The 14,014-nt window shown below is 36.7% G+C and overlaps 2 protein-coding genes across 2 annotated transcripts in view; one reads left to right on the top strand and one right to left on the bottom strand.

The window, feature by feature from the left end:
* The window catches only part of LOC116460435 (olfactory receptor 2B6), a 73,149-nt gene that overhangs the window by 49,399 nt on the left and 9,736 nt on the right, over nucleotides 1–14,014 (bottom strand). The window lies entirely within an intron of this gene.
* On the top strand, nucleotides 6,316–7,257 carry LOC116460436 (olfactory receptor 2B2-like). The gene is given in 1 exon segment (XM_032141582.1): nucleotides 6,316–7,257. A coding segment is annotated over 1 exon segment (942 nt).

Below are 14,014 nucleotides of genomic sequence, written 5' to 3'. Positions count from 1 at the left end.
CTGTACATTACGTTTTTTAAAAGCCATTTTATATAAAATATAACAAATTAATACAATATTTTCTTGAGATAAATGGTAACTTATTTTCTGAAATAGAAATCAAAGGTTTGGGAACATGACCTCGGATCGCATCTTAGAGATTTTACACATGAAATAAAAAATTTCTTCTTTGGGCTGGGCGCGGTGGCTCACGCCTGTAATCCCAGCACTTTGGGAAGCCAAGGTGGGTGGATCATGAGGTCAGGAGATCGAGACCAGCCTGGCCAACATAGTGAAACCCCGTCTCTACTAAAAATACAAAAAATCAGCCAGGCATGGTGGCACGCACCTGTAGTCCCAGCTACTTGGAAGGCTGAGGCAGGAGAATTGCTTGAACCCGGGAGGCAGAGGTTGCAGTGAGCTGAGATCGTGCCACTGCACTCCAGCCTGGGTGACAGAGCGAGACTCTGTCTCAAAAAAAAAAAAAAAAAACAAAGAAAAAAATTATTCCCTTGGCATGTGCAGCTGTGATTTTAAAAAATAATAATAATAAAAATAAAGACTTCTTTCCTGATAGAAGTAATTAATTGGCTTTAAAGAACTCATGAAATAGTTTACAGAAGAAAACTAACTCCAATTCAATAGCATAAAATTCCAGTTTTCTTTGATAAAGTATTTTAGTCCCCATTGTCATTCCTTTTGCATTAGAAAAAGTTGAGGATTCAGTCCCTAGAGAAAGGACTTTGCTTAGCAAATCAGTTTTGAAATAGGAACATCACTTCATAGAGATCTCCTCCCTCTCTCTTCCCACTGGGTATGCTGTTAACTACTATAAACTGGGCGGGGAAGAGTTTTGCAATTCAGTGATTGAGATTTCTGCCAGAGACCAAAACAAACACTAAAATCAATAGAGAAAATTCTTTTATCCATTTTGCAAAACTGACTCTAAAGAGTCTCCCAAAATAGCAGTTGACACCCTAAATTCCAAGTGATGTGATGGTGCACACCACATTCTGGTCGTCTGCAATATTTCATCCTTATTCTCAAGTTAACTCTGAGTAGAGACTTCATGACTTGATGCATATGGAGTGGAATTAAAATAAGTCAAAAAACTTCATGAAATCAATTATACAATTAAGTGTATGAAGATGTTGTATCTGTGCACTTTAAATTAGTCCTATTTGAACTCAAGGCTTCTTAGACAAAAAAAAAAAAAAATTGATCTACTTCTAATGCTTAAAATGGAGGTAAGTAGAATACATTTCTAAAAATTATGAAATAAAATTACATTAAAATTTGAGTGTTCTAAGTAAGCACTCATGTGATAGTCTGTAATTCAAATCTCAGCAAAGACCAAATTATCTGCTGGAAAAATCTGACTTAGCTTCATCTTTTATGTGCTTTATTGTTATACATAATGTTATTTTGAGCATATTTTTAATCTCTATGGGAAATAAGAACTTTAGAGAAAGTCAGTCTTTGGTTCTAATTTTCAGTTCGCTGCTTACAAGACCTAGGACTTTGGGAAAGTAATTTCTTTGAGTATATAAATTCAGGTTTCTACCTACAAAATTAATCTTTTATAAGCAGGAATTTTTTTCTTTTACAAACTTCCTTGTGCAATGTATCCACTGTGTGGAAAAAATGGTCCTATGATTCATCTTCATACTCCAGCAAAAAGACAGTATCTGGAAATCTATCTCACAGGGATATGAGAAACTTTAAGAAAACATAGAAGTGAACAGTTTTTATGCTGTAAGGAAAATAGCACCCTATAATGTTACAGAAAATAAAACTGACGGCCAAAGCTATTAACTAACTCGCCCAATTATACAGAGACTTCAGATGGCAGATTGGGACTAAAACTCTTGTTGCCTCTCTTGTCTCGATTTTTTTTCCACAGTGCAATTTAAAAAGATGCTTCTAAGACTCTGTTGAACCTCACCTTTTTTAATATTAAAAAATATATAATGAGAAAATTCAAGAGGGAGATGACAAACATAAGGTCAACAAATACACAGGTAAGAAAGGAGGTAAGGATGGGTATTCATTTAGGTAAGTATTCTAAGCTAGATGTTAAAACATTCTAAAGTGATCACAGATAAAAACTATAAAGATCCTCTCCACAGCTTTCTAAAATTCTCTTCCATTAACTTCTGTTTTAATCCAATTGCTGTGTTCTCTTTCTGATCTGCTAGATATCTCACATGATTCAAATGTTTTATTTTGCTAATCAATGGAATGTTTGCTATTCAAAATGAGAATAATTGTATCTGGAGATGCTGGCAATGTGATTTTACTGGAAAGCAGAGAAATCTACCACCTTTAAGACATTAGCCACAATTGCAAGCAATTGGAGCAGACGTTAACAGGTAAGCACTCAGTAGCCTATTTGATATAATCTTAAAGATGCAGATAAGGACTTCCTAGTTTTGTTTTGTTTTGGTTTTAGTTGTTAACAAACACTTTAATCCTAAAATTAGGGATATGAATCAGAATTTAAATTACATAAAATATCTGAAATACAAAAGGATACCACAGCTATTTAAAGATATCCTTTTAAGAGTGGATAAATATTTGAGGTAACTGTGTGTTTAGAAGATGAGAAAGTATGCAAAGATGAGTAAGACAGAATATTAGAATTCAGTGCTCTGAAATCTCCAGCTTCCTCCCCTCACTGCTTTCTGGCTGCATCATTGTTATTCAGCTCCAGGGCTTCCTACTAGAGTGATAAATATTTCCCCCCTCCTTGTGCCCTTACTACAGAATGTGAGGGGATATTACATAACAGGATACACTAATATATTATATTGATGAGAAAGCAGTTTATTTATTTTGTAAGGACTGAATCTCAGAGTGAGGCAGTCAATTAATTCAAAAAGAGTTAACGGATTCTCTCCTTCCTCTATAATCCTCAGTGAGAGGGCTTTTTGGTGAGGCAGTCTCTTAGCTGAGTTCTAAAGAGAAAAGTCAGACAGAGGGCCTGGTCAGGAAGGAAGGGCCATTGACCCATGTTAAAGGAGAAAGCACATGCAGTGTCCTTCATAGTGAGATATCTCCCGAGCAATAAATGAAGGGAGACGTTATAATTTATCCAAACAGGAACGCGTCTGAGAATAGGAGTGACTCTGTTAGTGACTATGTCAGGATAGCAGGAGTACATTCAGCAGTCCTGAATAAACTGGGGCATTTCAGCCATCCCAACATTATGGGTTTGAGGGGATCTCTTCAACACTTGTGCAACTCAAAGAAATTGTGAAGTGTATGAAATCTCTCTTTACTGATGCCATTTGCCTTGTTTTATCTGATTCCTGCATTCCTTGGTTTTATATATATATATATGTATATATATATGTGTGTGTATATATATATATATATATAATTACTAGTAAGATACAAAATGCTCCTACAATCCATCCTTTAAAAAACTCTTTGTACATTCAGACTAAATTTTAAGGAATTATCAAGAGCTAAAAAAATTACATATCTTATAATATTTTCACCCTCATGGAGATCAAAGTCTTAACTAAAGCAATGCTTGTCTGAAAGTAGAATACAGAGAATAAATTGGTCAGCAGGGTCATTTGAAAAAAATATATTACAAAAGTAATGCCTGCTTATTAAAAACTTGAACAAACAATAGGTAAATTTATAAGTAAAGTCTGCTTTGCTCACCCCCATTTTGATTTCCTAGGAGTAATACTTTCTTCTATATTATTCAAGGTAGCTTTTAATTTATATATTAGTATATATATTATACTAATATTATAGTCTTTGTATAAACTGATGGAATCATGCTATACAAATTTGTGTTCAGTAACTTCCTTTTTTCACTTAAAAATACCTTTGAATATCATTTCATATCCACATCTGTGACTACAAATCTCAAATTTCTTTTCAGGTGAGAGTCAAGGAGACATTTTTTAGGGAACTAATGGTTCTAAAATAAGTAGAAAAATTAAAATTCACATTGCTAACATTTTGCTGAACATGAATGAAATTGAAAAACAAATATTCTGATATTGATAATGTAATAAAATAATTAAGTGTCCCATTAAGCTTTTGCGGGGGATGAATACATGTTTAGCTGGTAGAGTTGGCATTTTAGTCCCTCCAGGAAATTTATGGGACTGAATAGCTTCTACTCAAAGCATCTCAGAGTTCCTGCAGAACTGTTGTACTTTCTGTGACACAGCTGTGCATCTATGTGCCAGGCACTCTGATAGGCAATTTACACTAAAGATCACATTTACACTCACATTATATGCTTACTATGACCCCTTCTTGTTGGAGTTGATGGTTTGTGGGTTAAGAAGGAAATCAGATGTTGAGTTTTAACAGGCATAGTCATTTCCATTGGTAACCCTAGGAAATTTAAAGTTCTAAAAATCTTAAGTAATTCCTTTCTGAGCACCTCAGACCTTGGATCACTATAGTTCCTTTCATCCACTCTTCTCCATTTCTAAAGGCGTGAGTCTAGGGTAGGTGTGTGCATTAATATCTCACATCATTTATACTTCACATCAAGACAACTTAGAAAAACATTACAGTAGTCCTTCCTTATCTGCGGTTTTGCTTTGCACAATTTCAGTTACCCACAGTCAACCGTGGTCTGCAAATATTAAAAGGAAAATTACAGAAGTCAACAATTGATAAGTTTTAAATACACGCCATTCTGAATAGCCTGATGAAGTCTTGTGTTGTCCCGCCCAGTCACGGGAATCATCCCTCTGTTTAGAGCAGGGGTGTCCAATCTTTTGGCTTCCCTGGGCCACCTTGGAAGAAGAATTGTCTTGGGTCTCACATAAAATACAGCAACACTAACAATAGCTGATGAGTTTTTTTTTTAATCATCAGTGAATGTCATGATGTTTTAAGAAAGTTTACAAATTTGTGTTAGGCCACGTTCAAAGCCATCCTGGGCTGCGTTCAAAGCCATCCTGGGCTGCATGCAGCCCGTGGGCCTCAGGTTGGACAAGCTTGATTTAGAGCATCCACCTGCCTGTTAGTCACTGAGGAACCATTTCGGTTATCAGATCGTCAGAACACAGAGGGGTGAGTACACTAGAATAAGGTGTTTTGAAGAGAAAAAAAGAAAGGGACACCACATTCACATAACATTTATTACAATAAATGGGGGTGTGGAGCTGTTATACTTGCTCCATTTTATTAATTATTGTTCTTAATCTCTTACTGTGCCTAATTTATAAATTAAACCTTATTATAGTTGTGTATGTATTAAAAAAAATAGTATATATAGGGTTTGGTACCACCCACAGTTTCAAGTTTCTATCCACCGGTGGTCTTGGAATGTATCCCGCATGGATAAAGGGGGACCACTGTATCATCTTCATTTTACAAATGAGAAGTGTGGAGATCAAAGGGTTACAAGCATTCCAATATAATGAATGTAACCAATTAGAGAGGGTAGGGATATGAGACCAGCCCGTCACCTTCAAATATCATATTATTAAGGAATGTATACAAATTCTATGAGCTTCTAAAACGAAAAGGATATGTCTCCTTAAATTGTGTCTGATAACTTACTAGATACTGTCTACATGGCTTTTTTGAGGGAAAGGGAATAATGGGAGGTGGCTTTAACTAATTTTAACTGATTTCTACAATCAGGGAATCTCGCTGGCCTTGAAGAGAAATTAGAATGAGTTCAAATGACAGAAACTGTATCTATATCTACCTCACAGTAGATATCTAGGTAGGAAGAATGTGAAAAATACATTTACAAACAGTAAAATATCAAAGGATACATTATGTGAATTTGGAAACTGAAAATACGGCTTAAGATTTTTGAAATTAGGCCGGGCACAGTGGCTCACACCTGCAATCCCAGCACTTTGGGAGGCTGAGGCAGGCAGATCACCTGAGGTAGGGGTTTGAGACCAGCCTGACCAACATGGAGAAACCCCATCACTACTAAAAATACAAAATTAGTCGGGGTGGTGGTGCATGCCTGTCATCCCACCTACTGGGGAGGCTGAGGCAGGAGAATCGCTTGAACCTGGGAGGCAGAGGTTGTGGTGAGCCGAGATGGCGCCATTGCACTCCAGCCTGGGCAAAAGAGCAAAACTCCATCTCAAAAAAAAAAAGATTCTTGAAATGCAATTTGCTAATATGCTGTTACAAATATATAAACACTTTTTAAATACTTGGATGGATATTTATATTTTTATTAATACATTTTTCACATTATTAATCGGATCAGTCTGTAATTTTATGTAAATTGCTAGCAAAATGATTGTAGCTGACAAAATCAGTAAGTGTGTTGTTAACATCCTGACTTCTTATATTTCAGAGTGAAGAGTTGAACCACTTAACATGAATTGGGTAAATAAGAGTGTCCCACAGGAGTTCATTCTGTTAGGTTTCTCAGATCAACCATGGCTAGAGATTCCACTCTTTGTGATATTTCTGTTTTCCTATATCTTGACAATCTTTGGCAATCTGACAATAATTCTTGTGTCACATTTGGATTTCAAACTCCACACCCCTATGTACTTTTTTCTTAGCAATCTCTCACTCCTGGACCTTTGCTATACCACAAGTACAGTTCCACAAATGCTGGTAAACATATGCAACACCAGGAAGGTAATCAGTTATGGTGGCTGTGTGGCCCAGCTTTTCATTTTCCTGGCCTTGGGTTCCACGGAATGTCTTCTCCTGGCCGTCATGTCCTTTGATAGGTTTGTAGCTATTTGTCGGCCTCTCCATTACTCAATTATCATGCACCAGAGGCTCTGCTTCCAGTTGGCAGCTGCATCCTGGATTAGTGGCTTTAGCAATTCAGTATTACAGTCCACCTGGACACTTGAGATGCCACTGTGTGGTCACGAAGAAGTGGATCACTTCTTCTGTGAAGTCCCTGCTCTGCTCAAGTTGTCCTGTGTTGACACAACAGCAAATGAGGCTGAACTATTCTTCATCAGTGTGCTATTCCTTCTAATACCCGTGACACTCGTCCTTATATAGTATGCTTTTATTGTCCAAGCAGTGTTGAGAATCCAGTCTGCTGAAGGTCGACAAAAGGCATTTGGGACATGTGGCTCCCATCTAATTGTGGTGTCACTTTTTTATGGTACAGCTATCTCTATGTACCTGCAACCACCTTCACCCAGCTCCAAAGACCGGGGAAAGATGGTTTCTCTCTTCTATGGAATCATTGCACCCATGCTGAATCCCCTTATATATACACTTAGGAACAAAGAAGTAAAGGAAGCCTTTAAAAGGTTGGTTGCAAGAGTCTTCTTAATCAAGAAATAAGAAATATGCAAATGATAAGCTTTGCTAAAGACACAATGCTTACTTAGCTTACTAACTTCTCTGCAAGTTGTCCTATTTTTGTCATTACTATAGAGAACTATTGTAATCTCCCTCAAAGAAAATTTCCACCGTGGCTCACGCCTGTAATCCCAGCACTTTGGGAGGCCAAGGCGGGCAGATCACGAGGTCAGGAGATCGAGACCATCCTGGCTAACACAGTGAAACCCCGTCTCTACTAAAAAAATACAAAAAATTAGCCAGGTGCGGTGGCGGGCACCTGTAGTCCCAGCTACTCGGGAGGCTGAGGCAGGAGAATGGCGTGAACCCAGGAGGCGGAGCTTGTAGTGAGCCGAGATAGCGCCACTGCACTCCGGCCTGGGCGAAAGAGCAAGACTCCCTCTCAAAAAAAAAAAAAAAAAAAAAAAAGAAAAGAAAATTTCCTTGACAAAAAGCTATATTTGTTTCTGTTGCCTAAACATTTTCATTGAACAAGCCCCCAGAATTGGCCTTCCAATGAACCAAAAACTGTAATCACAACATTTTCAAGGTTTGTCAAACTTTACATCAATGTTTGTATAATTCAGTGTAAACTAGACCTTTCTGATCCAGAAATCATTTCTTCAATAATACACACACACACACACACACACACACACACACACTTAGAAACAAAGATGTAAAGGGAGCTTTTGAGAGGTTGCTTGCAAGGGTGTTAATAAAAAAAATAAGGAATTTCCAAATTATAGGCCTTTTAAAGACTTCAATTTTACATGGCTTATAATTTAATTCTCTCCAAATTGCTTTATTATTACTAGTCTTAGAAAAACTATTATAGTGATCTTCAAATAAAATGTCGACAGAGAACTATATCTGTTTTCTACTGCCTAAATATATTCATTGCACAAGTCTTGAGAACTGATCTTTTATGAACTCTCAAAATAGCATAGCCTTGAAATCTTTAAGGTCTCAAACATCTTAGCACTAGTCTGTATACATCGGGAAGAGTCTTAGACTTCTCTGAAACCAGAATAAAAGCTAGAAATTCTTTCCCCAGAAACAAAACATTTTGATATATATACAGATGCCCTTATCCTTACACACACACACACACAAGCTCCATGGCACAAATTATTTTTCAGACAATTGTAGATCTAACAGAAGTATCCAAAACCTTGTCTTAATTATCGCTATAAGGTTGACAGCCCTAGCTTAAATTTTAACACTATTTAATACTAAAATCCACAACGATTCTCCACTCCCCAGTTTTACTTCAATCTTCTGTTGTTTCTGTACTTCCCACTTCTCCTAAGTTGAAGTGTCCTATTCCATCTACCAAATAAAGTTGTAGCTACATTTTAGACTGAAATCAAATGCCTGCTTTTGACCTTTTAAAATGATTCGTCTACTGTATATATTATCTATCTCCTTTTAACCTCGAAAGCACTTATAGGGGCTGGGCACGGTGGCTCATGCCTGTAATCCTAGCACTTTGGGAGGCTGAGGCGGGCAGATTGCCTGAGGTTAGGAGTTCAAGACCAGCCTGGGCAACAATGGTGAAACCCCGTCTCTACTAAAATACAAAAATTAGCCAGGTATGGTGGCATGCGCCTGTAGTCCTAGCTACTCGGGAGACTGAGGCAGGAGAATCGCTTGAACCTAGGAGGCGGAGGTTGCAGTGAGCCGAGATCACGCCACTGCACTCCAGCCTGGGCAACAGAGCGAGACTCCCTCTCAGAAAAAAAAAAAAAGAAAGCACTTATAGGTTAAGTCATAAAAAAGCACATTATATAATGATGTCCACAGCTTGTTTAATGCACATTTCTTGTACAAAAAGAAATGCTGATTAATTTCATGTTAGTTCCCTTGAGGTAGCATAGATTGTAATTTCAACTTCTTCCATATGGCCTTCAGAGCCCATAAAAGTGCTAAAGAAAATAAACACTATAAGTTTGTTATTTGGTTGATTTTGTGAGTTACAGTATAATTATATTAACTGCTTCTTCATTATTATTCTTTTTCCAATTTTTTCTTGTCATAAAAGTATAAAATGCAATAACTAAGAAATACAATTAGAATGTTTTACTTGAAAACTTTATAGTAACAACATAAATTTCAGCATAATTCTAACCCAACATGGTGGATCTTAAAACTTTAACTTGCATCAGAATCATCTGTAGAGATTTTAAAATTCAGATTGGTGGGGGTCACCTACCCCCAGACCTTCTAATGCAGTAAGTCTGGGGTGGGGCCTGATAATTTGCATTTCTACAAATTTCCAGGTAATACTTATGTTGCCTGTCAGGAGACCACGCTTTAGCAACAGCTGTGCTAACAGTTAAAATAAATAAAGGTATGTTGCTTGTTGAGTTTCTATCCTTTATTTTTAGAAATGAGTTATAACTTAAAGGAAAATAGGAGCAAAATAGTAACAGAGTATATTGAAATATGAGGGGACATTCCTTAATAAAAATGCATTCATATCTTAAAGTCCAACTAAATGATATACCAGATTTCCAGAGACAAATTTTGATGTCAGCTTAAAGGCAATGTCAGGGTCATTTAAAGAATTATGAGAAAATAGTAGAGAAACCAGAGTGATGGAGATTGAAGTATTTTACATTTTTTAAAATGAGCCATCAGTTGAGCTAATAAATTGCATATTGGTAAGTTCTAAAGCCATATGACAAAATTTTATATATATTTTGCCATCAGTTACTTGTGACTATATACACATATATTCTGACTTCATTTAGAACAACAATTACTAAACTATTTTATAGAGGTATGTATAATAATTTTTTTTTTTTTTGATGGAGTCTCACTCTGTCACCCAGGCTGGAGTACTGGAGTATGGTGGCCCAGGCTGGAGTATGGTGGCGTGATTTTGGTTCACTGCAACCTCCGCCTCCTGGGTTCAAGCCATTCTCCTGCCTCAGCCTATGGAGAGTAGCTGGGATTACAGGCAAGCGCCACCACACCTGGCTAATTTTTGTGTTTTTGGTAGAGACAGGGTTTCATCATGTTGGCCAGGCTGGTCTTGAACTCCTGACCTCAGGTGATCCACTTGCCTTGGCCTCCCAAAGTGCTGGGATTACAGGTGTGAGCCACTGCATCCAGCCTACAATTCTTGATTTCTTTTTTTTTTAATTCAACTTTTATTTTAGATTCAGGGGGTACATTTGCAGGTTTGTTACCTGGGTATATTTTGTGATACTGAGGTTTTGGGTATGATTGATCTTGTCACCCAGGTACTCAGCACAGTACCAATAGTTAGATTTTCAACTCTTGTCCCCCACCCCGCCTACCTGCTCTAGTAGTCCCTAGTGTCTACTGTTGCCATCTTGATGTCCATGAGTACCTAATGGTTAGCTCCTACTTATAAGTGAGAACATATGGTATTTGGTTTTCTATTCCTGTGTTAATTCACTTTGGTTAATGGCCTGTAGCTGCATGTTGCTGCAATTGACATGATTTTTTCTTTTTTATGACTCATAGTATTCTGTGGTATATATGCATACCACGTATACCTTTATCTAATTCACTGTTGGTGGGCACCTAGGTTCATTCCATGTCTCTGCTACTGTGAATAGTGCTGTGATAAACACACGAGTTCATGTGCTTTTTTGGTAGGATTTGTTTTCCTTTGGATATATACCCAGTAATGGAATTGCTGAGTGGAATAGTTTTAAGTTGTTTGAGAAATCCCCAAACTGCTTTCCACAATGGCTGAACTAATTTACTTTCCCACCAACAGTGTATAAGTATTCGCTTTTCTCCACAGCCTTGCCAGCATCTGTTGTTTCTTGACTTTTTAATAATAGCCATTCCAACTGGTGTGAGATAATATCTCACTGTGGTTTTGATTTGCATTTCTCTGGTGATTAGTGATGATTAACATTTTTTCATATGTTTGTTGGCTGCTTGTATGTCTTCTTTCAAGAAGAGTCTGTTCATTTCTTTTGCCCATTTTTAATGGGTGTTATTTGCTTTTTGCTTGTTTAATTGTTTAAGTTCCTTAGAGATTCTGGACATTATGCCTTTGTTGGATGCATAGTTTGCAAATATTTTCTCCAATTCTGTAGGTTGTCTGTTTACTCTGTTGACAGTTTCTTTTGCTATGCAGAAGCTCTTGAGTTTAATTAGGTCCCAGTTGTCAATTTTTGTATTTGTTGCAATTGCTTTTGAGGACTTAGTCATAAATTATTTCCCAAGGCCCATGTTCAGAATGGTGTTTCCAAGGTTTTCTTCTTCGATTCTTGTAGTTTGAGGTCTTACATTTAAAACTTGAATCCATCTTTAGTTAATCTTTGTGTATGGTGACAGATAAGGGTCCAGATTCATCAGTTTCATTCTTCTGCATATGGCTAGCCAGCTATTCCAGCACGATTTATTAAATAGGAAGTCCTTTCTCCAATGCTTATTTTTGTCAACGATCAGATGGCTATATGTTTGTGACCTTATTTCTGAGTTCTCTATTCTGTTCCATTGGTCTATGTGTCTCTTTTTATACCAGTACCATGTTGTTTTGGTTACTGTAGCCTTACAGGATAGTTTGAAGTCGGGTAATGTGATGACTCTGGCTTTGTTCTTTTTTCTTAGGATTGCTTTGGGCAGTGGGGCTCTTTTTTGGTTCCATATGCATTTTAGAATAGTTTTTCTACTTCTGTGAAAAATGATGTTTGTAGTTTGATAGGAATAGCCCTGAATCTGTAGATTGCTTTGGGTGATATGGCCGTTTTCACAACATTGATTCTTCCAATCCATGAGCATGGAATGTTTTTCCATTTGTTTGTGTCATCTATTATTTCTTCAGCAGTGTTTTATAGTTCTCCTAATAGAGTTGTTTTTTTTTTTTTTTTTTGAAACAGAGTCTCCCTCTGTCTCCCAGGCTGGAGTGCAGTAGTGCGATCCCGGCTCACTGCAAGCTCCGCCTCCCGGGTTCACGTCATTCTCCTGCCTCAGCCTCCCGAGTAACTGGGACTACAGGCACCTGCCACCACGCCCGGCTAATTTTTTGTACTTTTAGTAGAGGCAGGGTTTCACCGTGTTAGCCAGCATGGTCTCAATCTCCTAACCTCGTGATCCGCTCACCTCGGCCTCCCAAAGTGCTGGGATTACAGGCATGAGCCACTGTGATTGGCCTAATAGAGGTCTTTCACCTCCTTCATTAGATGTCTTCCTAGGTAATTTTGTGTGTGTGTGCCTATTGTACATGAGATTGCCTTCTTGATTTGGCTTCAGATTGAACATTATTTGTGTATAGAAATGCTACTAATTTTTGTATGTAAATTTGGATCCTGAAACTTTACTGAAGTAGTTTATCAGTTCCAGGAGCCTTTTGGCAAAGTCTTCAGGGTTTCTAGGGATAGAATTCTATCCTCAGTGAACAGAGATAGTTGCACTTCTTTTTCTATTTGGATGTGTTTTACTTCTTTCTCTCGCCTGATTGCTCTGGCTAGGACTTCCATAAATCTTGATTTCTGAATAGAATTTGCAAACAATTCTTATTCTACTTCTGTACAATATGGAGCAATAATGACCAAAATGTTAAAGAAGTTCCATTTGTCCCTATCTTTTTGTAAAACCTCATTCAGAAGGTGATTAATAAAACACTATCACCATGAAAATATTATTATTATAAGACTTAAGTGTTTTATCCTACTGGAATAGGCACTTATAAATAACTTGCATGAATTTAAAGAGAATAGACTTCATAAGTTAAAAATGACACTAAACTTTGGGAAATTAATAATTCTAAAGAAGTCAGAAATAAAATTTAAAAATAAAAGCAATAAATAAAAGGATGAAATTTAACATAAATCAAGACAAACACATTTACTTCAATTATATACTACACAATAGTATTAATAGAAATATGATTGGCAGTGAATCCCATAGAAGCCAAGCTAAGACATATGGATAATAAAACAGGTAGATTATTGGCTTTAGTTTGAGGATTTATATCTTAAGAGATACATTATAAAACTAAAACGCCTACACAAAATAATGACTAGAGAATTGAAAAATCAGAACATGATGCTGCTTGAATTATTGAAGGCATTGATTTTTTCAATGCTGGGTAGAAAATGCTTTGTCAAATCACGAAGCAGTAGCTTTCTTCAGGTATTTAAAGGGAAATCGTGCATAGCTTAGTTTGTTTCATAAAGGTTAGAAATTCTACTAATGCATAAAAATTAAAAAGTAGATCTGAGCATGATATAAGGACACACACACACACACACAAATTGATGTTATACCATGATAAAATAGCTGACCATTTCTGGCAATGAGGGAAAATAGAATTCTATATAAAATAGAGATTGAATTAAACAATCTACCTAATGCCTTTCCTCTTTAAATTCTGTTTTAGGAATTTCCTTTTGTGAAATAACATTTGTGATAACAATTTCTGTTAATGACCAAAGAAACAAAAGCAGCAGAGAAAGTGATAGATATAACTAAACCTTTGGAATAATGTCATGTAAAAGAAATTGAGTTGATTCCGAGGAAAGAACTGGATGGAAGCTATTCTGATTTAGCATACAGAAGTCAACGCTAGAAAACATGAAATGGCTTGAATGGGTAAATATCTGTGGAGATAATTTTCAAATATGAGAAGTAGTCCAAGAGAAGTTGGACTACGTGACTTATAAGATCCCTTTCAAGATCCCTTTCCATCCAAAAAGTGTATGGCTCTGTCAATTACAATATAGGAGAAATTTGGTTAGATTTTAAAAAAACTTCCTGAAGATAAAAG

The sequence above is a fragment of the Hylobates moloch genome, unplaced genomic scaffold, assembly GCF_009828535.3.
Source record: "Hylobates moloch isolate HMO894 unplaced genomic scaffold, HMol_V3 SCAFFOLD_20, whole genome shotgun sequence".
Lineage (NCBI taxonomy): Eukaryota > Metazoa > Chordata > Mammalia > Primates > Hylobatidae > Hylobates > Hylobates moloch.
Note: the sequence above shows the minus strand (reverse complement) of the source record. Positions and strands in the feature narration are given on the sequence as shown.